Raw genomic sequence first — 24851 nt, forward strand, 5'->3', positions numbered from 1 at the left:
TCAGAAATCCCCGGTAAAGGTCACTCACCAGAAGAGACTTCTGACACCATGAAAATGAACCTCTGCAGGGAAAATGATTTCTGAATCAATGTCCGTTTGGAAACTACATGGAGCCAGGGTACGGTTGGTGGTGGATTCGACCACCTCAACATACAGTGTCTGATTGCCACGCAAGTGCAGCTGACCAGTACGGTCTCCGATGAAACGATGGATGACTGTTGTTACTTCTGTCTCATTATCAGCATGGTAGATAAGTAGCCTGGAGAAACCTGTCAGCTCCATTTCATCAAACTCGTAGTATGTTGTGAAGTCCTCCATGATCATGGTGGCTGGTGGGACATCCTTACCAACATTGTCGACGTGGATGTATGTGTGGTCAACAGCAAGGAACGTTGTGTTGTGAACCTTGTCATACTTCTTGTGCCTATACTCAAGCTCTCTCAAGTTTTCCTCCTTGTAAGCTGTCCCTGCTGCTCCTCCATGCATGAGCTGGTAACTTTGACCTCCATTACCACCAAAGTCTGTGAGTTTGCCACCGTACTGGTACCTCCACCTGCAGTGGATGCCGATCCTGCCTCCTGATCCCCCACCTCCCTGTCCCACACCATCTCCACCACTCACAGCTATCTCTCCATGACCTGTCATGTTGGTAGCCTCAATCAGGACACTTCCTCCACTCCCACCACCAGCATTTCCACCATCTCCATCTGTTCCCCTCACAGCGAGGAGGCCATTTATCCAGATCTTTTCACCAACTTTCCACCACAGTCTTCCGCCTCCCCTGCCTCCAGTGCCACCACCATTTCCTCCCCCACTGCCCATTTCAGTAGGTTTGTAGACAGAGTTATAGGGAAGGCCGCCCAGGTAGGGCTCAGGACCACCGCCCTGTCCACCATGCCCTGCTCCTTGTCCAATCCCATCTGTTGATGTTCCTGCACCATGGCCTTGCTCTGCCAGAAACCCACCCCCATCAAGATGAAGAACTCCTTGGCTTTCAATCCATGCATTGGTGGAAAGCATCTCCACCTCATCATTTAAGAACAACTCTCCTTGGTACTTAACCCGCAGTTCACTTGATGTTATACTCATAGGGTGAGTGTTATACTGAAATTCTCCTTGAGAGTTTCGTTCCACTGTGATGGTTCCAAAAGAAAAGTTCCCATGTGCAGAGATTTCAACATACTCCTGATTTTCAACAAGCGCAGTCTGTGCAGTGGACAGAAAGACGACATCTCCCCCATTTGCAATGATCAGGTCATGAACACCTGTGATCCTTCCACCTAGCCAGGTCCTGGTCCCAGCTATGAATGTCTTTGATGGAAACACAATCTCTGCTCCAGCTTCAATGCGGAAGCTGCAAGGAGCTATGGTCTCGTTTGTCACAGATTCCACAACCTCGACATAGATTGTTTGATTTTGGACCAAATGGAAAAGTCCAGTCCTGTCACCCAAGAAGATGTGTATGATGGCTGTAACATTTTCTTTTCCCGGAGGATCGTACATCAGCAAGTTTGCATGCCTTGTGATGTGGGCTTCATCAAACTCATACAAGTCAGTATCGCCTTCCATCAGAACAGTGAAAAGCCAGGGCTCCCCATGATCAGAATAGGCCTCTGCATTTAGGTCCTCATTGTCAACCTGAAGCCAAGTGTGGGCAGCTGCAATGTCTGTCACGTTCCTGGACTTGTCATATTTGATGTCAGCATACTGAGGTCCTCGAGCTGTTTCTTCCTTATAGCTGGTTCCGGCTGCACCTGATGGTGTGCCCTGTCCACCTATGGAGCGGAGCTTTCCTGCATATTTATACTTAAACGAACAGTGGACACCAATGCGACCACCAGCTCCACCTCCTCCAGATCTGGATGCCTGTCCTCCGTTCACATTGACCTCCCCATACCCAGTCATGTTGGTTGTCTCTATGAGGATGCTGCCTCCACTTCCGCCTCCTGCATTCCCTCCATCCCCAGGACCACCGGACAGGTAGATGAAGCCATCCACAGTAAGTCTCTGGCCATTTCGCCAATGCAGCATACCCCCTCCCCTTCCTCCGACACCACTGCCATGACCTCCACCACTTCCTAGAAGTAAAGGTTTCTTTACTGAACCATATGCATCACCACCAATATCTGGGTATGGAGCACCTCCATGTCCACCATGGCCACCACCATATCCAGGACCTCCTGCCAAAGTTTTGCCTGCCCCAGGTCCCTCTTCTCCCTGATGTCCTGTACCAATCAAGTTGAGTACCCCCTCACTTTCAATGATAGCATATGATGAATCAATTTCTCCATGATTCATGTGTACAAGGCCTTGGTATTTGATCTTCATGTCACTTACTGTGAGGACAAGATTCCCAGTTATTTTGGAAAATTCAATAACCGACCCTCGCTGCACTGTCATTGTTCCAAATGTGATATTTCCTGGTGAAGTTAGGAAGTCGTACACTTGGTTGATCATGATGCCAGTTTGGGTTGTGGAAGCAAAGGTGGTCCTGGCTCCTTTAGCAAGGATGATGTCATAAACTCCAGTCACAACTCCTTCAAAAACAGTCCGTGTGCCAAGTAGGGTAAGACTTGATGGGAAAAATATCTCTGCACCAGCATCTACTTTGTAGCTGACAGGAGCGACCGTGTGCCCAGTCTGAGACTCAACAACTTCACAGTACATCTTCTGGCCGGATCTCAGGTGAACCTGCCCAGTTCTGTCACCAACAAACTTGTGAGTCACGAGAGTGTCAGTGCCTCCATGAAGCCAGAGTACCACATGGTTCTTTGTCTCGATTTCATCAAACTCAAAGTATGTCCCATTTTCGTTCATGATGACAGTGGGTAAGATGTCATTCCTGTTGTCATTGTCAAGGAGTAGCTTAGAGAAGGCATCCTGCCACAAAGTCATGTTTTGGTTTGGATCATACGATGCCTTTCTGTGCTGAAGTCCCTGGTTGGTATCTGTGTAGTAAATTGTCCCACCAGCACCATTGCCTGCATCATCTACTGGACGACTTGAACCAGAAAGTCCACCAAAGGCAGTGTACGTTCCGGTATATTCTCGAAGCCAGGCTACATGCACTGCAATTCTCCCACCTGGAATTATGATATGGTCATATTTGCCTCATTAATGATATGGTCATATTTGCTTCATTAAACCTACAATGTATTATACATTCTGTCATACAAAAGGTGTTTGTAATTCAGCATTGCAACTCACATAGCAAGGTATTGAAATGCACATTCAAGAAATTTCCAGGGTGATTAATTCGTTTAGAATATGTGATTTAATTGTTAACTATCAAAACCAAGATCTTCCTTAGGAATTACATTTGTAGCCTGCAATGCTCTAGTACCGGTATGGCCCATTTCTTGCCATGTATACAACCATGGTGCGCAATTACATGTCGCAGTCTGTACTTGGCCGAGAGAAACTCATTTATTTGTTCCTTTGTTTGGTCATTTAGCATTCATTTTTTATATCACCTTTAATGTACGTTTGATTTCATATTACCTACAATGTACATTATGACAACTTGAATGTACACTGTACTGAACATGTTTGTTTGTTCTCATTTATCCCATTTTCAGATCCTTCAACGTAATGCTATAATTCAATAATTATTCAGATAATGCATGCTCAGGAATACCTGCTCCACCGTAACCAAGGCCAACACCATTGCCTCCATCAGCATTAATTTTGCCATGGCCAGAGAACATCACTGTAGTGAGATAGACACTTCCACCACTGCCTCCGCCTGAATTGCTTCCTGTATTGTGGCATAAACCAAGACAAAGGTAGGCAGTCAATACAGCATCCCAGAAATCAAGAAAGGGGAAGCTAGAAGTGTATTAATCTCAGATGTTAGAGACGAGGCAAGGGAAAGGATTGTGTAATAATCATATGCTGAAAGGCTTTACTACTTTCAATCACAACCCCTAAGTTATGTAACATGTATACATGAACTGAAACAGCAACTTAACACAAAGATTTCATATCTTAACACAATTTACAACACACCTGTAGCACTTTCCCCCATGTTCTCCAAAGTTCCATCCAAATGAATGGAATGGCCTGCATGGATCTCAATGGCAGAGCCCCCAGCTCCTCCATATGGCCCTCCTCCTCCACTTCCCTGGTGTACTGGCCTACTGTAGGATCCATACACTCCACCTGTTGGTTATTGATAAAATGTATCGGATTATTCAATGTCTATAAAGCAATATGCGATCCACATTAGACATTTTCAGACATACTTTTACAAAATGCCCCAGCACTGTAAGTACACCTGACACTTGACAGGCTGAATAAAGATTCATAAACTTGAACTATGTGGCTCCAGATGTCTCACTGAGGGATGACTGCGGTGTGATAGATGTCGGTTAGCTGAGGAATGAATCCACTCTACTATATACTACACCTGACATAAATGTTAGAAATAGTTTTCTTCACAACTGAGTACCCACAATTAATCTGTGATGCCAAAGGCCTATAAGTATAACAAAAAAAATGCAGCTATAAAAGTTATAAAAATAGCATTTTTCCAAATGACCAGAAGATAGCTGAAAGGTTTCAAAACCATAGCATAACAGCAATTACCTTGAGTTGTGTTGGAAATGTCTGTTCCTCCACCGTAACCACCATGTCCTCCTCCTGTTCCATGCCCAGCTGTGTCTTCTATACCGGGAGCCTCCCCCAGACCTGATGTGTAGCCTCTCCCAGACACCACCATCTTGGCCTCCCCCTCAATGTTCAGGTTGGATGCCTGTATGAGGAGAGACTCTGCTTCGATGCGGGCTGCATAGCGCATGACGAGGTCATCAACATCAATTTCCATTCTGTTGGGATATGTCAACCTTGCTTCAGCTTCCAGCTTCAGCTCTCCAAGTTGCAGCTTTCCTGCAGTAACAGCAAAATATATTACAAATTGTCTCAAGCATATAACATAGACAGGAAATACTTGACTTCTTTGATATGCAGATGTATCTTCTTCCCTAAATCTGTTCAGCACATTATCAACTTCATAAATCTTCAAGTACAGCTCGTAGATCTATCATTCAGTTGCAAAATTATGTGCACACTTCAGCTTAAGAGTTTCAAAAATTAAAGTGAAGGGCAAAATTTGAAATAAAAGTGTTGTCATTACAGATTAAAAGCAGGGTATACAATCTACCTGGTACGGGTGTCTCTGTGTATGTCCTGTTCTGTACCAGTGCATTTGTTGCATGTGGCCCCACCATCATAACCTTCTCTTCTGCAATACTCAAATTGTACACTCCTGTCAGTCTCCCATCAAGATACACTGCCGGCACCCTTGAACCAATCACTCGGAAGTCATTTGGAGCATACAGCTCGCCATGTTGGTCAATAATGAAGTTGACCGGTGGCTCTGCACGGTGGACTTCAGCCTCCTCATATTCTATGTAGAATGTTTGGTTGCCACGGACATGCATGATGCTGGTTAGGTCTCCAAGAACTTCATAGATGGAGATGGATGATGTTGTCTTGTTTGGATAGTCAATCTGGAATAGTGCCTGCAGGATGACACGGTATAAACGAATATCAGACACAGAAAAAGAAGACAGGTACTTACAACATTGGAAACATTCCACACTACGTATAACAGATTTGAGAAATGACCTTACAGTTGCCATACTGGCAGTATGACATACATGTGGCAATCAATATCATGTACCGACAGTTCACCCAAACATGTTAACTTATTATGAATGTCAAAAAATACCCCCTAGGCCTAGATAGCCCCTGACTGATTTCATAAGGCCAATTGTTCTGCCAGTTCAGTCTACTGATGCTGAAGAAGAGTGACAGGTGTCACTCAAAATGTCTGGAAGTAAGTTTTTTTTTTATCCGGTTGTAGAGTATTTAAATTCATAAGGCTTCATCACATAACATATCACCGCACAATATTTTGAAATGCCTCACCATATGCTGTAGCATCACTTGGTCAAAGGCAAAATCTGCCTCATTAAGTTCTTCATATCCATCCACCTCCTCTACCATGGGGTGTCTCTCCTGCAGTACAAAGGCCTTGGGTGGTACAACATCCTGGTTGTCAATGTACAGTCTTCGGAAGTAGGTCCCATTTCTCAGGTCTTCCAAGTAAACAGTTCCAGAGCCTCCAAAGTCACCATTTTGGGTCCCCTTGTCTCCAAGGGCTTTCAAGGCACCGCGGTACTCAGCGATGTTGGAACAGTGAAGTGCTACTCTCCCACCAGCCCCACCGCCTGCATTGTAATCTCCTTGGCCACCACATGAGCTGATTAAACCATGTCCTCGAAGGTGACCTGTGTACATGAATATCAAGTATTTAGACCGTCACATCTTTAGACTGAAATCTTCCCATTTGACTTCTTAATATGTGGTCTAATGTCCCTTTAGAAATTCTGAGGTTTAAAAGTCAGGGTCTATATATACATGTATTTCAATGTATGAACAAGATTCCTGATCACTTTTCAACACCAATAGGTTGAATCCCTTAGATTGGTTACTGTCATAAGATAGTAAATGTCACATTTGTGATGATGGTTAAGTGCCTTTGAAAAAGAAGTATTGTCACTGGGGGAAAGGGTATCGGATGTAGCCATATCCGAGCAGGGATATTTGCGTATTTGTAACAAATGCTAGCGAATGCAAACGGATTCGAGTTGGATCCCTAAAATATCCGAAATTTGGATTTTTGGGATCCGGAATGAAAAGACTCAAACATATCCCAAAATGGGATTTTCCACGGATGCGAAATTTTCTTTGGGATTTCTTTGAATACCTGGAATGATCGGATCGCAAAGAATCCCCAAACGGTATTTCCCTCGGATGCGAAGTCGTTTTTCAAAGGATTTCTTCGAATACCTAGAATGAACGGGTCCCAAAACGGCCTTTGTCGCGGATGCGAAGTCGTTTTTATAGGATTTTCCTCGTATATTTGTCATGGTCGGATCCTAAAGAATCCGAATACGGAATTTGCCGTGGATGCGAAGTCGTTTTTATAGGATTTTCCTCGTATATTTGGCATGGTCGGATCCTAAGAAATCCCAATGCGGCATTTGCCGCGGATGCGAAGTCGTTTATTAGGGATTTCTTCGTATGATGAGATCATAAAGAATCCAAAACGGGATTTTCTGCAGATACAAAGTCACTTTAATGAATTTTCCGCACATTTGACAAATCACAATATCATGTGTGCCCAATTACTTTCTTATAAAAGGCTAACACGATTTGAAATGGAAAAGAATGCACAGAATAATCTTATTCTAACCAGTCCTGAGAAGAACTAAACGACGTAATGTCATCGAGGCCGAATCCTGTCTGCCACATGATATGTATTCAGATACAATATTGCAACAAGAATGGGTTATACCAGGTATGTACAGAGAGTCCCTGTTATCTAATTATGTTAAGGGAAAGTTGAATCCTTCAACCGCCAATATCACATGACTTCTTATACTTCCAAATAGAATATAGGATCAAACGTGAATACAATTTGACTTTTATGTAAAGCTGACATGGGAGTCTGTGGCTAATCTTGCTTCTACGAATATCTGTTTCTATTACAAATCAAAGTCTTCGCGATGTCCAACTCTAAGGAATTTCCACATCCGGCTACAGGATACAGATAGTGAATCCAGCTTGTAAAGTACAACTAACATGACTTATAGTATCAGTATGTTCAGCTTCTCGCAACAGCACAAAGTCTCCTTTCTACTAGTGACAGTGCTTCGCTTCTTTTCAGGCTAGTTACGCCCTGATCCCTCCCAGCTCAATTCCTTCTGTGCCCTTCCTGTAGTCCAGTGTTCTCCCAGCTGTTGACACGGCCAGAGAATGTCGACCCGCCTTCTGAAAAAGAGAAAGAATAATCCCATCAAATTTTGAGATAGGCTAAAGCATCCATGTTTGATGGATGCGTCCGTCAAAGTAATTAGGATGTATATGAAAAGAAATGGTGATTGGCTTGTTATACAACAGGAACAAATGCATCTGATTGTGGTATCGCCATTATCACCGTTACATTCCGCATTATCATACCAAAAAAGTCCCCCGTGAGGGCGCGGCAGAAACAGTCTAGCGTTGCATAATTAGTGACAAGGTGTGATCTGCTTCCCCGGCCGGACTTTGCATTGTGTACGAGACGTCGCATATAAACAAACACGTAAACACCGTTGGAACAGAATGTTCCTATGCGAATAAATACCAGGCTTGAGACAAACATATGTGTATACAAGTACTGTTTTGATGATGATTCAAATTTTTCCCAAATAAGTCAACAGTTACTCAGCAAGTATCATGCTTGTGACTTGTGTTTTGTAAGGCTCCGTTAAGTCGTTTTCTGATAAGTTTCTGTTCAGCCCAAGCATACCAAAAGCGCTACTAACTACTAGCCAACAAGGAATGTAGTCACAAAGACGAATTCAAAGCGGGTATTGTTTGGAAACAATCATTGTATAAAACATACCTCGCCGTGAGATCCGCAGGACAGTGATATAAAATAGCTCCAGACGCCGAACTACAAAACAGGGCTGGCTGTTTCAGTCCCTCGCCGTCCCGTCCGTCGACTGCCACTTGAGTTTGGTCACCGCCTCAACATCACCCTACTACAGAAGTTCACACACGTGTGTACAAATCCATATCCCGAGTTCAACGTTTCAAAACTCAAAGTTTGAGGTACAAAATATTGCGGTCCTCACAGACAACGCTGACTATCTCCGCTTTATTTTTAAACTGACTGATGTGCAGTCTGATTGGTCAGAGAGACAACGATTGGATTACCCACAATACACCGCCCCAATGTACGGATGCAAAAAAATACAGAGTCGCATATTCAAGATATCCCAAGATTACCAACAATGCACTGCTCCAATGGAATCCCCTCCACTGGAGCAATCCACTGGAGCAGTGCATTGTTGGTAATCTTGCCCCGAATGCAGAAAAAAAATATTTCACATCCTTACGAATCCGAGCATTCTGGTATCTAGCGTAACGTGGATGGTCTCACTTGTATTGACGTTACAAACTGTGGTATCCGAGGTACAAAAAGGGGGAAAGATATGACCAATCTAAAAAATAAAATATATGCTCAAAAACAAGAGTGCTAGCCACGCATACATAAAAAGTAAGTATTCTTACGGAAGCTGTGTAAGCATCCGCCACGAAGTAAGTAAGCAAACGAATTCCGAGTTTGCATCCACGGCGAGTTTCGGATACCAACGAATGCGTTACGGATGTGTATGGTATCCGTGATTTTTGGTAATCTTTGGTATCAGTCAGCATCCGTCAGGATGTTGCAAATTCGTATCCTTGGTATTCGTCTGCATCTGAAGACTTTTCGCTGATAAACAAGAATCCTGACCACGTATTCTTTCGTTTGCGTTAAAAGTAAGTATTCATACGAATACAATGTTTGAATCCGTTAGCGGCTTACAGATACTAACAAATCCGTGATTATAAGTAAGTATCCATACGAATGCAGTGTTAGCATCCGTCACGAAGTACTGAGTATACGGGTTCTGTGTTTGTATCCACCGATGAGAGTTACGGATACCTACGAATGCGTTGCGGATGCAAGTGGGATCCGTCATTTTTTGGGATCCGTGATGGTTTTGGGGATCCGTCAGCATTTGTCAGCATACGTCAGCATCCGTCAGGTGTTGCAAATTGGAATCCGTCAGCATCCGTCTACATATTCGGTCTTTTCGTCTAGTGTGTGTGTAAGTAGTTTAAATTAAGTTCAATTTTGATTTGTCTATGCACTGACCAGAGGTGATCCAAGCACTTCCTCCACTGCCTCCTCCAGCCCTTGTACCAGACCCTGCTGAGTCTCCGTCAACATTCACCTCTCCATCCAAGATGAAGATGGCACCAACAATGATCCTCATCCGACCTCCTCCTCGTGGACCAAGCTGGTTATTTGAGCCTGGCCCCCCACGGCTTCCTAACGTCACAGGTCTGTACAGGGAACCATAGTCCCCTCCTCCTATGCTGCTGCTTCCTGTTCCTGAAGAAAGGAAAATGTTTGAATGATGATAAATCTATATTACCTTAACATCTATGTCATCTTTACAAGTGTAAATTATGTTACCTGTACAAAGGTACAGCATGTATGACTGCATATTTTTGCTTGTGAGTGGCTCAAACGTAAAGGTTTACAGTGTATTTTGTTAAGCTGTGTATTTTCTTACTTTGCTTGTATTGTTGTAAACAACATAAGAATATAAGTTAGACATGAGATCTATTCTGCCAAACATGACCTGTCAATCTATACTTTCTGAAACACACACCGTTTCCTCCATAGGTTGCATGACCAGCTCCTGATCCAGTAGCTGTCCCCTGCCCTGGGCCACCAGATTCATATCCCCTTCCAGCAGATGTTACTGTAGCACTCGGCTCCAAAAAGAAGTCTGTTGCATAGATGTTGAAGAATTCAGCACTGAACTGACAGGCCCATTTTATGTCCTGTGAAGAAACAAGACAGTGTATTAAATGTAGACAATTGTAAGAAAAATGTAATGCCATTTTAATAATCATTCCATGCTAGCCACATGCACCATTTTACACATTACCTTCACAATCAATCTCATATTAGCTTTCAGGTTGGTATAAGTATTTCCATTCAGTCCAGTCTGCATTATTTTACTTTTATCACTTATCATATAACAGGTACAAAGGATTCATAAGGTCTCACCAGGAATCCAACTGTAAAGGTGATGCCCATTGGTGGAAGGAAGGCAATCTGTGACTCAGACCCAAATTCCAAACTAGAGAACTTGAATGTTCCAGGCTCATCCACAAACCAGACACCATTTTGCAGTAAAGCAGTGTGAGCATGTGGGCCAATTTCAACTTGTCTCTGGTGGCCAATGCGAAGATGTCGTACACCCACCAGCTGCCCGTACCATTTGAGTGCTAGCTCTCCCCGTCCAACGATGTACACCGTACTTGCTAGCTCAGCTACTGCACCTCTATCAATCCAGATGTTAACTGAAGATTTTGTCAAAGTGAAGGAAGATTCTTTTACTTCGAGGCGATATGTTTGGTTTCCATGCATATGAATACGTCCAGACAGATCTCCTGTGACATGGTGAATGACTAATCTCCGCAATTTGCCGTCATTGGGCATCTGAAGGGAAGCTTTGTTGACAATATGAACTTCATCAAAGGTATAATTGTAGATGTTGGGTTCATCAAGTGTGAAGTAGATGTCCCAATCTCTTTGGGCATTGTCAATACGCAGCTGGGTGTAAGGCTTGAGGTCACGGATTTCTTCCAGGTACACAGAGCCTGGTCCTCCTGGATGACCCCCGTTACCTCCAAGAGCATCATAGGAGCCCTTGAACTCATTCTTGATGTTTGTGTAGATGGCCATGCGTCCTCCAGAGCCACCTCCTCCATTGGAGTCACCATCTCCTCCATGTGAGCTGAACGAGCCATGACCCTCAATTTCACCTGATTTGACCCAGATGGATCCACCACTCCCTCCTCCACCTCTGGTGTTTGTTTCTGCCTTTCCTCCACTTGCACTTATGAGACCATCGATATGGAGAACTTTGGCTACCTCTAGCTGTATACGTCCTCCACCTTTCCCACCATCTCCACTCCCCCTCCCTCCTACACTTCCACGTACAGTAGGTTGATAGATTGTGCCATAGTATCCACCACCAAGGTTGCTATCTCCGCCAGTCCCACCCATACTTGCATGCCCTCCGCCAGACCCTCCTTGAGCAGATTGCAGACCTGCACCATCAGGAGCATCCACTGTGTCCTGTGGCCTGTCACTTGCAGAACAACTGACTGTGCCACCTGCTTCAATGTTCAATCGTGAAACGGAGAACTGGAACCCTTCAGCTAAGATTTTGGCACCATATTTCACATCAATCTCCCCCACCTGTCCAACCATGCTCATGTTAGAAGCAAAGTGTAGAGCTGACTCAGTTTTGAGCTGCAGGGTGGCAAAAAGAAAATCTCCAGGTTGTCCAACAAAGGTGTATGTCCCATTTTCTAACAGTGCTGCATGAGCCTCTGTCAAGAATTGGACAGAGGATCCCTTGCTAATGACAAGATGTGCAACATTTGTTAACCGGCCATTCAGTTCCATTGTCACAGTTTGGTCTCCATGCTGAATACCCATGCCATTGACATGGACAGTAGCTGGCAAAATAACCTCAGATCCTTCATCAATAATGTAGTTGACTTTTGCTTTGGTGATTATCGTGGTCGAGTCAACAAACTCAATGACAAACTGGTGACCGGAATGGGAGTGAAGTAGACCTGTTCCATCTCCTTGCACTTTGAAGATTGTCAGGGTAGCAGGTGCTTGTGCAACAGTTATGTCAAGAGATGCATGGTGGGTCAGGTGAACCTGTTCAAATACATAATCAGTAATGTTTTCCTCTGCCAAGCTTACATACTGTGTGAAAGGTCGATCCTGATTGTTGATGTGAAGTTGTCTGTATGGGTAGCCATTACGAGTCTCCTGCAGGAAGACGGTACCAGGTCCACCTCCTCTGGGTTGAGTGGAACTGTCCCTTCCATCACCACCAAGAGCAAGGTATGCCCCTTGATAGACGTTCTTCTCTGTTGTGTACACAGCAATCCTTCCTCCTGCTCCCCCTCCTCCGTTTCCACTGGCATCACCTCCATTTGCACTGACCACACCAAACCCTTCCACCAGCTTGCTCTCTATCCAAATACTCCCCCCACTTCCTGCTCCACCATTACTCTCATCAGGTGAAGCTCCGTTCACAGTTATCAGTCCATCATTGATGACATCTGTTGCATCTATGTAGATCTTTCCTCCTCCTTTCCCTCCACGTGAGCTCCCCCTGCTGCCTGGCATGTTTGGATGGTACAGGGATCCATATGGTTGTCCTCCACTCACTGCTGCACTGTTACCTTCCCCTCCATAACTGCCATGCCCGGCACCAGAGTCACCAGAAGAGTCATCACTGCCAGATCCAATGTCAACATCAAGTTGTTCTGATGAAGAGCGGTCCCTTCCTGAACATGTCATTGTACTGCCTACTTCAAGATGCATTGACGTAGCTCCAATGATGAACCAATCAGCTTCCAATTGGGCTCCAAACTTTATATCTATGTCCCCTACATCGATTTTGGCACCTGCGTTGGACACATATCTGACTGTGCTACCTGCATATAGTTCAACAGTTGCAAAGGAAAGTTGCCCATTGGTAGCATTTACTTGATCTATTGAATTGTAAATTGTTGCAGTTGGAAGTACATGGGCTACACGGTCTTGGCCTATGACAAAGTCTCGCACTGCTCTAAGGCTTCCTGCCCACTCAAGTGCAACATTGCCTTTACCAGAGATTTGGGTTCGAGATGAAGTGATGAGCTCTGCATGATGGTCAATTTTCAGATTTGCTTGGATTTTGGATGTGGTTTCGTTTTGTTCACCATCCTGGTCTACAAGGTAGGTCTGGTTGGCATGAACATGGAGGAGGGCAGTTCCGTCACCAACCAGCTGGTGGACATTAAGGATCCGTGATTGGCTGTCAGTTGGCATGTGGAATTTGACCATGTTGTTCACATGAAGTTCCTGTAGTTTGGTCTGCTCTCCTTCATCAAGTGTGAAGTAGATGTCTTCTTGCATGTTTTCATTGTCAATCACAAGTACATCTGTGACTTTGTTGCCAACAGTATGCTGAAGGAAGATAGAGCCTGGTCCTCCCGCTCCTCCAGGGCCAGATCCTCCTGCAGCATGGTACTTCCCGTGGTAGATGTTCTGCCCAGCTGTATGGACAGCAATCCTCCCTCCACTCCCACCACCAGCAGCTCCAGATCCTCCATTGCCACCATTTGCATGCAGGGAGCCAAAACCTTTGAAAACATCTTCTGCAGTGATCCATATGCTCCCTCCACTGCCTCCACCACCATGTGCACCACTAACTGATTGTCCATTTGCTGTGAGCTGCCCATCCATCTCAAGCTCCAGGGAGTAGATTCTGATGAAGGAACCTCCTTTTCCACCAGCACTGCCGCCACCATTTGTGCCAGATAAAGTTGGGGAGTAGATAGACCCATAAGGCTGGGATGCTCTGGACAGGTCCTCACCATTCCCAACACCTCCTGCACTAGCATGAGACCCTCCAGCGTTTGGAGATGCTGCAGAGTTAGCACGAGTTGATCTTCCATCCACTGAAATCACACTTCCTCTTGCCATCAACATTTTGCCAGCTGTTATGTTGACAGAAGCATATTGAAGCATCACACCAAGTTTTACCTCCATTAACCCCACTGTAAGGTTAAGTTTATCAGCGGTCATCAAGTTTCCATCTGGTTTTACTATGACAGTGGTTAGAATATAAACCCCTTGTGGGTCATTCACAAATCTGGATTCAGATATCTGAGAGGTAAAGCTAGTGTTTGTCAGTGACAGTAGTCCACCCTGTTCAATAACAACTTCCTGCACTACGATTCTTCCTTGAACTGTGATAGTTGTATCGACAAAGAGAGTTGTTGGGAAGACGACTGTGGCTTGAGGTCCAATTATTAGGTTGACATTGCTTGTCCAATGGCTTGTCTCACCCTCCACTACCTTTGGATAGAATACTTGCTGTCCAACAATGTTGACTGTTGCCAGTTTGTCAGCTGTTAATGTCTTCAGATAAACCTTTGAGGTGGAGTCATTGAAGACAATGTTGCAGTCTCCTGTCAAGGGATAGAAGAATGAAAAAATAAACTTGATCAGCATGAACGTCATCTGTATTGGTGTTTGTAACAGTAAAAATAGCCAAAATCTGTGCAATGTATGACCACTGTAAGGCATACGTTCATCACTGTATTCAACTGTTCATACATTCAAATATCATCCACTTTCTCAGATAGCATCTTGCCAGACAGCTTTTTACCATTAGACGTCTTGTCATTCGAATTCAATGCATTTGTCTTGCCCATTTAAGAATGAATGATACAAGATATGCAAGATAATTTATGATACATGATAAGATACATGATATGCATGATACACTGCATTTTCTTTGATAATGTTTGACATTATGGCAGTGCAATGAAAAAAATTTTTTTACAAAGTTAGTTAAGCCCAAGACAGCATTTCTTCATTCCTACCTTTGATGATGATCTCATCGTATCTGTAATGGTCTCCTTCCTCAGCGATGACAGTGTAAGACTTGGTCTTTCCACTCTCGCTGACATCGCTCTGAACCATCAGCCTTGTGGTAGAAAATCCTGACAAGTTGTCCTCTATAAACACTGTCCCTGGTGCACCACCTGCAGAATAGTCTCTGCTGCTACCACCATAGGCTGTCACTTCTCCAGGAAAACCATACCTGAGAGAATAAAGATGCAAAAATCCAGTGTTAATCATACTTACAATATCAACAGCCAGGTTGCTCACAGTGTGATAAGTGCAGTAACGGGGGCCGCCCTAAGACGGTCCCCGTCGTAAGACGGTACGGATTTTTTGCTGATCTTATTATCCATAAGTACACCGTGTTTGTTGCCACTGACTATGCTGATTACAAAGGTAAATAAACCAAGTCCATGCACACAGCTTTAATTTGCATTCCAAGTATACTTTAACATATTTACTTCATGTTTTTTTAAGAGCAGAATTCTAACAGTAATGTTGACAGTGCTGAATCACTGCGGTCACCGGCCTCTGCGTATTGGCGGCTCGTGTCGCTAACTATACGAACTCATCCAAGCAGTCACACAACTGCCATGATACACATAAATAAAGCTCCATAAGACACTATGAATATGGGTCTTCAAATGTTTGTTGAGTAGAAAAGCAACCAAAAGGAAGCGACATAAACATTGCCACCATTGTACTCCCAAGGGAGTGTGGCCGTGAAGGTGGCAGACTAGAGAACGCTCCAAAGATTTATTTGACTGTAACAAATGATTCGTGCTGTGTATGGAAATAAGACTTGACAGAGAGATATAGATGATATTTTCACATAATCAGACAGAGTTTTGTTGATGTTGGCGGTGTCGTTTTTTTGTAATGTTTTTTTTAGTCGGGCATTCACAATCAGTGCATTCAGCCCATTGCCCGTAAAACATCAGCTGGATTGTTCTAGGTTCAGTCTTCCTCATGTGAGACAAGAAGTACATACAGTCACGATTTTATTGTCAAAAGAAAGCTAAAATATCATACTATTAATTTTTTTCTGTGTACTTAAATTTACCACTTACTTTTGAAGAGAGCAAAATGTAAAAAAAGCGTACCGAGTTAGGCACACTGTCCAGCGTAGCACAAAATTGGAAGGTTACATACACGAAATTGTCTCACAGTGTTTGCCACTTGTAACACGCAGCGCGAAAGGTTCATGAACCACATGAATGCATTTCTTATTCAAGTATGTTGTTCAAATCTATGAGTAAAAAATTCAGTCATCAAAAATTGACCACTCTCAGGCAACTAGCGATGGAGCGACATGAGTTTGAGCGCAAGAAAAAGCGTACCGTGTTGGGGCACCTCCCGTTACATACAGTTTGTATATCAACTCACACAGAATCAATCTACTGTCCGAAGTAGAAATAGGCAGATGTTAAAGGTAAACATGGTTAAGTGCCAGATAAAAAGTTAATTTGTTGCTATTCCTGCTTTAGCTTCTGATGCTTTTGATATGCCAGGCACAATCATTTCTGTGTTAAGTTTGTCTGGGTGAATCAAATGGATGTGGGTATGTAATGTCAACATCACACGCATTTGGTACCTAGTGTAGTAAACAAAAGTACATGGTATTGCCTGCTAGGTAATCTGTAGAAAATACCAACATTCTCAGCGAATTATCTTGCAAACCAAAAAAATTAAATCATTCCCTACCATTGCCGAGTGTAAATGGCTATTCTTCCTCCACTGCCACCACCTCCAACTCCTTCCTGGCTGCTGCCTCCATCTGCCTTCAGGGTGCCATGTCCTACCATGTTATTTGCTGCAATGAACACACTACCACCACTCCCACCACCAGCATTGGACAGGCCATGATCTCCACTTGAATCAATGGTTCCTAGTATTCAAAAGTGACAGGGTTTTAAAATACATTTGCACATATTATTTTTCATCATTTGATATAATACTCCATTTCAATGAGAAGCCTTACAGGTAAATAAACATTTTGATCCCAAAAAAGACATGTTATTCAGGCAGATGAGATGTCCACCTCACTTGAGCAGCAAGGAACACTGAAAACAACCCTTTGCCAGAAATTGCATGACAACTAAGATATGTATATGAATTCTATCTGTGCGTTTGAATGAGAAAAATTGCAAGAAATCATTTTTATGTCTGAAATTGTTCTTTGTGACTATATTGTCCTTGGTGCTGAAACAGATGTTGTTTGAGGTGTAACAACTGGAAAGCACAAGGAAAAGTGCCTTTCTTACATCAAGGGAGCCTGAAATTTCACACTCATTTGTTCTATCATGCCTTTGCTCTTTGATCACATATGTCTGGTATGAAAGTCTATCATTGTACATAAAGGTAGTGTTATAATATCTTGTTTTTCATTTCTCCCTCCAATATATTCAGTTGACATTTCAAACCCACCTTCTACAGTTAAGTCATTATTCAACTCCATGTAGAGATATCCACCCCCACGTCCGCCTGTGCCGCTGCCACTGTTGCCTCCCCCAGATCCCATGAGTGAGGGAGACTGTACAGAGTCATACCAGGACCCCCCTTGAGGAGCTGATTCACCAGGTGAACCTCCAAAGCCACCATGCCCAGCACCAACTCCTATGTTGTCAGTCTGTAATCAAATTCAAGAGCTTCAATCCCTCTGTACGTGTTAAAAACTATTACAACGAAATGCTGATGAAAAAAAAATTGAATTCGAAAACTGCCAAGCATACATATAAAAGGCCCATAGTTGATTTCTATAATCTTGGCCACTTAGCAAACATTGTCATAAAATGTGCTTTGAAACTCCTCTGACAATAAATCATAATGTACAATCATTCAACTCTTAGTTTCGCCACAAGTATATGTTAGCAACTTGTTCATTCTCTAGCATCTCTTTTTCTACAGCCATTAGTACATGATACATATACATGTATTACCTGTGTTCCTGCACCTGGCCCTTCCTCTGCACCATGGCCACCTCCTGATAGATCCAACACGGCTCCTGCATGAACTTTGACCTCATTACCACGCAAGTGCAGTGATGTTGCCATAACAACACCTCCGTAGTTCACCTCTAGGAGACCAATGTCAATCATCTTGCCTTCACTGTCAGCATCACTTTCAAATGTGAGCCTTGCATGGTCCTTTACGTGAAGTGAGGCCAGCTTGTATGCACCAGGCTCAGTGATGAAGGTGTACCGTCCATCACTGTACATGGCTGTACGTACCACAGGTGACAAAATCACCTCTTGGTGTGGTGCGATTACCATGTCAAAGATGTTGGTCAGCGTACCTAAAACAACAAATAGGTGATATCATGAGGATATTTTTGGACACAAATTAGTATCTTTTCAATGCTTCTCAAAATTCTATGGCTCCAAACCCTTTAGTGGTCAAACATACTTACTACATTATGTAAATCAAACAAGACTTGGATGGTTGATAAATTGCATATTATTGTGGTAAAGTTCAGTAAGGATAAACTTAAATTTGATAGTATTCTTACCCGCAAATGAGTTCCTTGGTCCCAAGAAGGTCACAGTTGGAGGAAGTTGCAGCTCTCCTCCCTCACTTACTGCAAAGCTGCATTCAGGTGAAGATTCTGATAGATCCGTGTCCACAGTAAGAACCATTGTGTCATGAATGTGGATGGTGCTTGTAACATCACTGTACAGTCTGTTTGCTGTCACAGTCACGTTGGATCCTTCTACATGTAGGATGACATTGTCCAACACATGCAGCTCATTGAAGTGGTGATCTTGGACTTCTGTCTCATTGAGAACAGTTCCACGTAACATGCTTGCTGTCATGCATGAGTTGTCTAGGATGAGTGTGGTATATTCACCAGAGCCTTGCATTTCCTTGATGAAAACTGTGCCTGAGGACCCTGCCAGGCTTTCTGTCTGTGCAGAACCTCCACAAGTTTTGTAACTGCCAGTAAAAAGGGAGTGTGATGTGAGGTATATTGACACTCTGCCTCCTCCACCACTGCCACTGGCTGGATCCCCTGCGTTTCCACCTTTCACATCTACTTCACCTGAGCCAGTCAGTGTGTCCAGAACAAGGTGCACAGTACCACCGCTACCACCACCACCAGATCCAGATCCAGCCACACCTTTAGAACTGATCTGACCATCCAGCTGCAGGGAGTTGGATTCAATGGTGATGATGCCTCCTCCTGCACCGCCCACACTTTCACCTGGACCATTACCTCCGCCACTTCCAAACTCTGTTCCCTCATAAAGTGTTCCATATGAGCTGACAGGGTTGTCTATGTTGTCTGCAGTGGAGCCTCCCCACCCACCATGGCTGCCCCCTGATCCAGATGTCAAGCCTGATACTCCAGCACCAAGACCCTCTCCTCCTTCAAATCCAAGGCCATTGCTGGCTATACTCCCACCCAAGCCAACTGTGACTGACGGGGACTTAACAACAAGCCAACGGCCGGTGATAGTACCACCATACCGAACATTCAATGCCGTGAGAGTGGTGAGCTGTATAGACTCCTGGAAGAAGGTGGTCAGATCAAACCGCCCCCTTTGCATTACTTCAACAGAGCTAAAGGTGAATGAGCCTATATCATCCTCCACGTTTTCTCCAAAAGCTGTCCTTGCAGTGGAGTCAAATAGCACTGAAGCCCCCTCTCCAACAGTTATTTCCTGAAGTCCCTGAAGAGTTCCTCTGAGAGTCAAAGATTGCTGACCAGTTGTTGACTTGCTGAATAGAACTCTTTGTGGAAGTATTAGCTTTCCTCCATCTTGGACAACAAGAGAAGCTGTGGTCATGAATTGATTGGTACCACTGTTTTGTCCAATGGCAAGGGTTTGGTTGGTTAGGACAGTGACTGTACCAGAGAAGTCACCCAAGAGGTTATGGATGGTAACATCTGTGTCTCCACCAGTGGTTAGAAATTCCACTTTGCCCATTTTCTTTACATGGAGGTTGTCAATGGCTGCTGTTGCACTTGACAGTGATGAGATAAAGGTGCTTTCCTCTGAGGGTTGATTGTCATTGTCCACTACCACTGTGTCATGCTGACGTCCACCACTGACACTTCTGAAGAAGATGGTTCCAGCAGCTCCATTGCTCTTGCCAGCCCCACCAAATGATGACACTTTTCCAGTGAACTTGTCAATTTTTCCTGCGTGGATAGCAACTCTGCCACCGCTGCCACCACCTGAGTATCCCACATTGCCTGCTCCACCATCTGAAGTTATAAGTCCATGCCCTTGGAAAATTGCTGTAGTGATCCATATGCTACCCCCACTTCCTCCACCAAAGTAGTAGCCATCTTTAAAAGCTGTATCCATCCCATTGGCACTGATCAAACCTTCCAGTTTCAAAAAATCAGTCGCCACCAGTTTCAAGACACCACCACCATGAACATCTGCTCCAGTTCCACTGCCAAAGCTTGACGGAGATGAGACAGACCCATATACTTGACTGCTGACTGCAGCATTTCCTCCTGTGCCTCCATGGTTTGCTCCTGATTGACAAATGCTGGCATTGATAAAGCAGGAATAACCAGGCCCTATTTCATAACCTGTGCCCACTACCTCTATGGAAGATCCAGTTTCCATCTCAACACTGCCAGCTTCAATATAAACAGCTGTTTCAGATGCAGATGACTTAAGCCTGCTGCCAGCATGCAGATGTAACTGTGTTGACTGTACTGTAACATTGGACTCAGAGTGACGTAAATCCAACGTGGCATCTACACCAAGTGACAGCCTGTTGACATGAAGTACACCTGGTCCCAAAGCTTGACCTTGAGGACTGACCTTGGCTCTGTTGTCAAACATGGCAGATGATGACTGCAAGAGGTGCAGCTCTGACGTCACTAGATGGCTGTTTGGGTGAAGAATCAACTCATTGGCATGAATGATGGTACTACTTATTGTGAGCACACCTGCAATGTCCAGCAGTGGCTGTTGCTCTCCTGTGAATGCTACAGACTTGGTTATCTCTACATTTCCTCCTGCCTCAACTCTAAATGCACATTGAGTTCCCAGCTCTGCATTGGCAAAGTCAGCAATGTTGGTGGTTGATGCACTGGAAACCACAATTTTCCCCGTACCATCTCCAGTCAGCTTTGAAATATGAAGGTTGCTTGTAATTCCTAAGGTCCCATGTCTTATCACTTGTACCTCATCAACTGTTGCCAACTCTGAAGTTGTTGGGGTTGGAAGACTGTTGGTGTCAGCACCGCCGTCAATGATAAGAGTGTCATTTCTGGCATCTCTTATAAATACTGTACCTGAAATATTCAAAGCAAAATGGATGTACATTTGTATCAATGTCTTATTACTTGTGTATGCATTTATTACATTTCTTATGTCATTGTTATGCCAATAACCTATTGTAGAAAGTTTGAACTATGAAATGTACTAATGGCCTATTTTAAACAAAATGTAGATTGGCTGAAACATTTCACAACATCTCACAGCTCTAGAGTCTGCTTACCTGATCCACCAGGAATATTTCCATCCCCACCAGCAGTGCTGAATGTCCCCTTGTACTTTGATTCACTGACATGCACAGCTATACGACCTCCTCCTCCTCCTCCTGATCCTAGGGATGTCCATCCTTGTCCACCATTGGCTGATATGCTGCCATACCCACTGAACTGGGCTGCTGTGATGAAGATGCTGCCCCCACTGCCTCCTCCTCCACTACTCATGGTGTGATCACCTCCATCAGCTTCAACTATCCCATTGTTGATGAAGTTCCCATTGACAGTGATTTTTATCTGTCCACCACCTTGCCCTCCACTGTCTCCTTTTCCAGCTGTTCCATAGTCCTCAGGAGAAATGATGCTGCCATGGACGGCATCATTAGAGCCTCCACCCTGACCTCCATGTGTTCCGCCATGGGTTACGGCTGATCCCGTAGTGGCATTTATGATTGCTTCTGCAATCATGGAGCCTCCTGGATTGATGATGAGATCTCCATTAACTATGAGGTGGGAGGTGCTCAGTCCTGTGGGATCACCAGACACAGTCATCACCGCTCCACCACTGATGGTGAGGGACTGGTATGTTACTGTTCCCTGTGGTAAGGTGCACGACTGCCCTGTCATCAAGTTGAAGTTGGTGCCATGTGGACACATGACATCAGGAAGGTCTCCTACATCCTCCTCTCTATGATGTGTCCCCACGTTTAGTGGAGAGAATGCATTGCTGATGAAGTGGGAGCCATGCATTTCATGCAGACTGGTAAGCTGTAGCTCCATTGGTACATTGGTGGGGTTCTGGCACTTTGTGGATCTTGTCACACGTCCACCTTCATACACCTTCAAAGCTTCCAAGCTAACAGTGCCGGGACTTGCACCACCTGTGTACCCAGGATATGACAGGAGGAAACTCCCCCCTGACCTGACTGTCACCTCACTTATGCCTTGTATTCTTCCACAGAGGTCAAGGGTCACCCCCTGCCATAGCAGGATTTTAGGACGTGTGTAAAGCACTCCACCTTGGCTGATTTCAATACTTGCAGGCAGGTCAAGTTCATCGATGTGGCTTGACTCCATGATGTGTACCTCTTGTTTATCTCCTATCCTTAGTGTGGAACTCTTGTCACCTTGCAAGCTGTTTATGATGACAGTAAGTGGAATAGGAGAGTCTGTTTGAGATGGAAACATCAGCTCTGCACCTCCGAGTAGCTCCAGCTCCTGTAGAGTTGCCAGGCTTCGTGCCGCGACACCTGGGTCCAAGATGGCTGCTGTGCTTGTGAGGTGTTCAGCATTGACAATGACCTGAACAGTAGACATTAGTTTGACAGCTTGAATAAATTCATTTCCAAGCAGAGTCAATGATATCCCAAAACAGAACGTCTGACTTTAGACAACAAAATATACAAAATGTGACAATTAAGGTTGCAGCATTTTTGTCAGACTTACATTATGCTGTCCCTGTCATATTTTCTACTCTAGCTGTGATTACTTCGTACATTTACATGTGTTTAGATTTAGGCAGGACTTAAATTGCACACCTTGTCATAGTTGCTGCTACTTGTGGTGTCCTTGATGTAAACAATCCCAGGTCCTCCATTGTTGTGACCAAGGCCTCCACGGCTGACCAGAGAGGCTCTTGCAAGCTTACTCTCTCCAAGGTTCACATGTAGGGAAATATATCCCCCTCCCCCACCACCTCCACTGGAAAAGCCATGGCCACCACTGACATTGAATGTGCCTGTAACAGTTGAAAACACAAATTTAAAGTACAATGGAGTTAATGAAGCTATGAAAGCCCAGAGACAAAGCCAGATTATGTTCTATTTCCTAAGGCCAACCAAGAACTGTGAGAAAAAGATGCCATTTACATGTAGTTATATTCATTTACATTTTGGAATGACCTTAAGTTGTATTCTCTGAATTGGCCTGGAGATGCTTTCCATGTATACTGTATTTTGGTCATAACACAGAGGATTAAGTCTTACATATTATGATATATGATGACTTACCAGTGGCTATTAATACAGGGGATTCCACCCAGATGCTGCCGCCTGATCCGCCACCACAATTAGAACTTTGCGCATACTTTCCTCTGCAAAGAGCAATGGAAAACAAGAATTTAAAATGATATTTCAATTAGAAATAACAGACATTATTCAAGTTTAACTCACATAACTATTATGATTAGTAGTTTTACAGCTACATTTTTTATGATTGTATGATGTTGATGGACACACTGAAATGGAATAATCAGGATTTCATTAAGAAATAGTTACATCATCCAAACTATTAAAGCATGAGTGATACCTAGCACTGATGAGCCCATAGTTCTCAACCCTTGCACTTGCAATGATGTGCAAAGCCCCTCCTCCTGAGGCACCACCAGACTGTTGTCCACCACCCCCAGACCCCATCACATTCGGAGACTTGAAGGAGTCATAGTGCTGTCCACCATGTGCATTTGAGTACGATCCCTGCCCTCCTAGTCCAGCATGGCCTGCACCGCCACCAATGTTGTTGTAAGAAGTACCGTGTCCTAGAAAAGGAAAATAAATAGTACACATCTGTGTTGCAAATGTAATCAAAATGAATATTCATACTGCTTAAACATTAACGTTACTGTGCATTCAGACTCTTTTTAAAATACTACAGATGGTGTGCCATGTCTAGGTGCTGTAGCAATACTGAATCAGGCAATCCCAGATGTCCCTGAGTTCTTACAGTTCACAATCATATAATAGAACTTTGAAAGTGCACTGTAACAGGTGGAGGTCAGTATCAGGAAATAAATGTGTATACTTACCAGGTCCAGACCCTGGCATATATCCAGTGTAGTCTAGATCCAAGTGTCCTGCCTCTGCAACAGTGACCTGCTCTGCATTGACCTGTAACATTTTTGCCACCAGCCTTCCTCTTGACTTTACAGTCAGAGTCTTTGCTTTTAACTCATAAAGGTTTCCTGTTCCTGTCATGTGCACAACAGCGTTTGCACCAATGGTGAGGCTCGTAGTGAAGTCCAGGATGGGGTGGTCCTGATCTGAGGTAGTGGTCTCAGCCCCTTCCCCAAACGTGAGAATGCTGTCAGCAACAGTAAGCTCTTTGATACCGGATAGTGTACCATCTACGATGTTGCGACCCTTGTGTAACATGATACTGCTGGGCATTGAAAGTTCCCCATTTTCGTGAACCTTGAAGTTGACTGGCAGGTAGTAATCAGTGCGCTGGATGGTAATCTTCTGGCCTGGGCCTACGTTAAGCATGGGTAAGCTGCTCACATCACCTGTTCTATCTCCA

The 24851-nt window shown here is 44.1% G+C and overlaps 1 protein-coding gene across 1 annotated transcript in view; it reads right to left on the reverse strand.

The window, feature by feature from the left end:
• LOC118409063 overlaps window positions 1–24851 on the reverse strand; it is a 129115-nt gene that overhangs the window by 43485 nt on the left and 60779 nt on the right. The window contains exons 82-100 of the mRNA XM_035809934.1: window positions 24361–24846; window positions 23865–24093; window positions 23567–23649; window positions 23096–23295; window positions 21569–22859; window positions 18612–21362; window positions 18043–18398; window positions 17531–17732; window positions 16808–16991; window positions 15082–15302; window positions 10682–14664; window positions 10278–10452; window positions 9755–9994; window positions 5932–6293; window positions 5162–5522; window positions 4588–4887; window positions 4009–4161; window positions 3638–3757; window positions 29–3083 (exon numbers count right to left, since the gene is read on the reverse strand). Of these exons, the coding sequence (XP_035665827.1) occupies window positions 29–3083; window positions 3638–3757; window positions 4009–4161; window positions 4588–4887; window positions 5162–5522; window positions 5932–6293; window positions 9755–9994; window positions 10278–10452; window positions 10682–14664; window positions 15082–15302; window positions 16808–16991; window positions 17531–17732; window positions 18043–18398; window positions 18612–21362; window positions 21569–22859; window positions 23096–23295; window positions 23567–23649; window positions 23865–24093; window positions 24361–24846 (14752 nt within the window). The remainder of the gene's footprint in view (window positions 1–28; window positions 3084–3637; window positions 3758–4008; window positions 4162–4587; window positions 4888–5161; window positions 5523–5931; window positions 6294–9754; window positions 9995–10277; window positions 10453–10681; window positions 14665–15081; window positions 15303–16807; window positions 16992–17530; window positions 17733–18042; window positions 18399–18611; window positions 21363–21568; window positions 22860–23095; window positions 23296–23566; window positions 23650–23864; window positions 24094–24360; window positions 24847–24851) is intronic.

The sequence above is a fragment of the Branchiostoma floridae genome, chromosome 2 (genome assembly GCF_000003815.2).
Source record: "Branchiostoma floridae strain S238N-H82 chromosome 2, Bfl_VNyyK, whole genome shotgun sequence".
Taxonomy (NCBI): Eukaryota; Metazoa; Chordata; class Leptocardii; order Amphioxiformes; family Branchiostomatidae; genus Branchiostoma; species Branchiostoma floridae.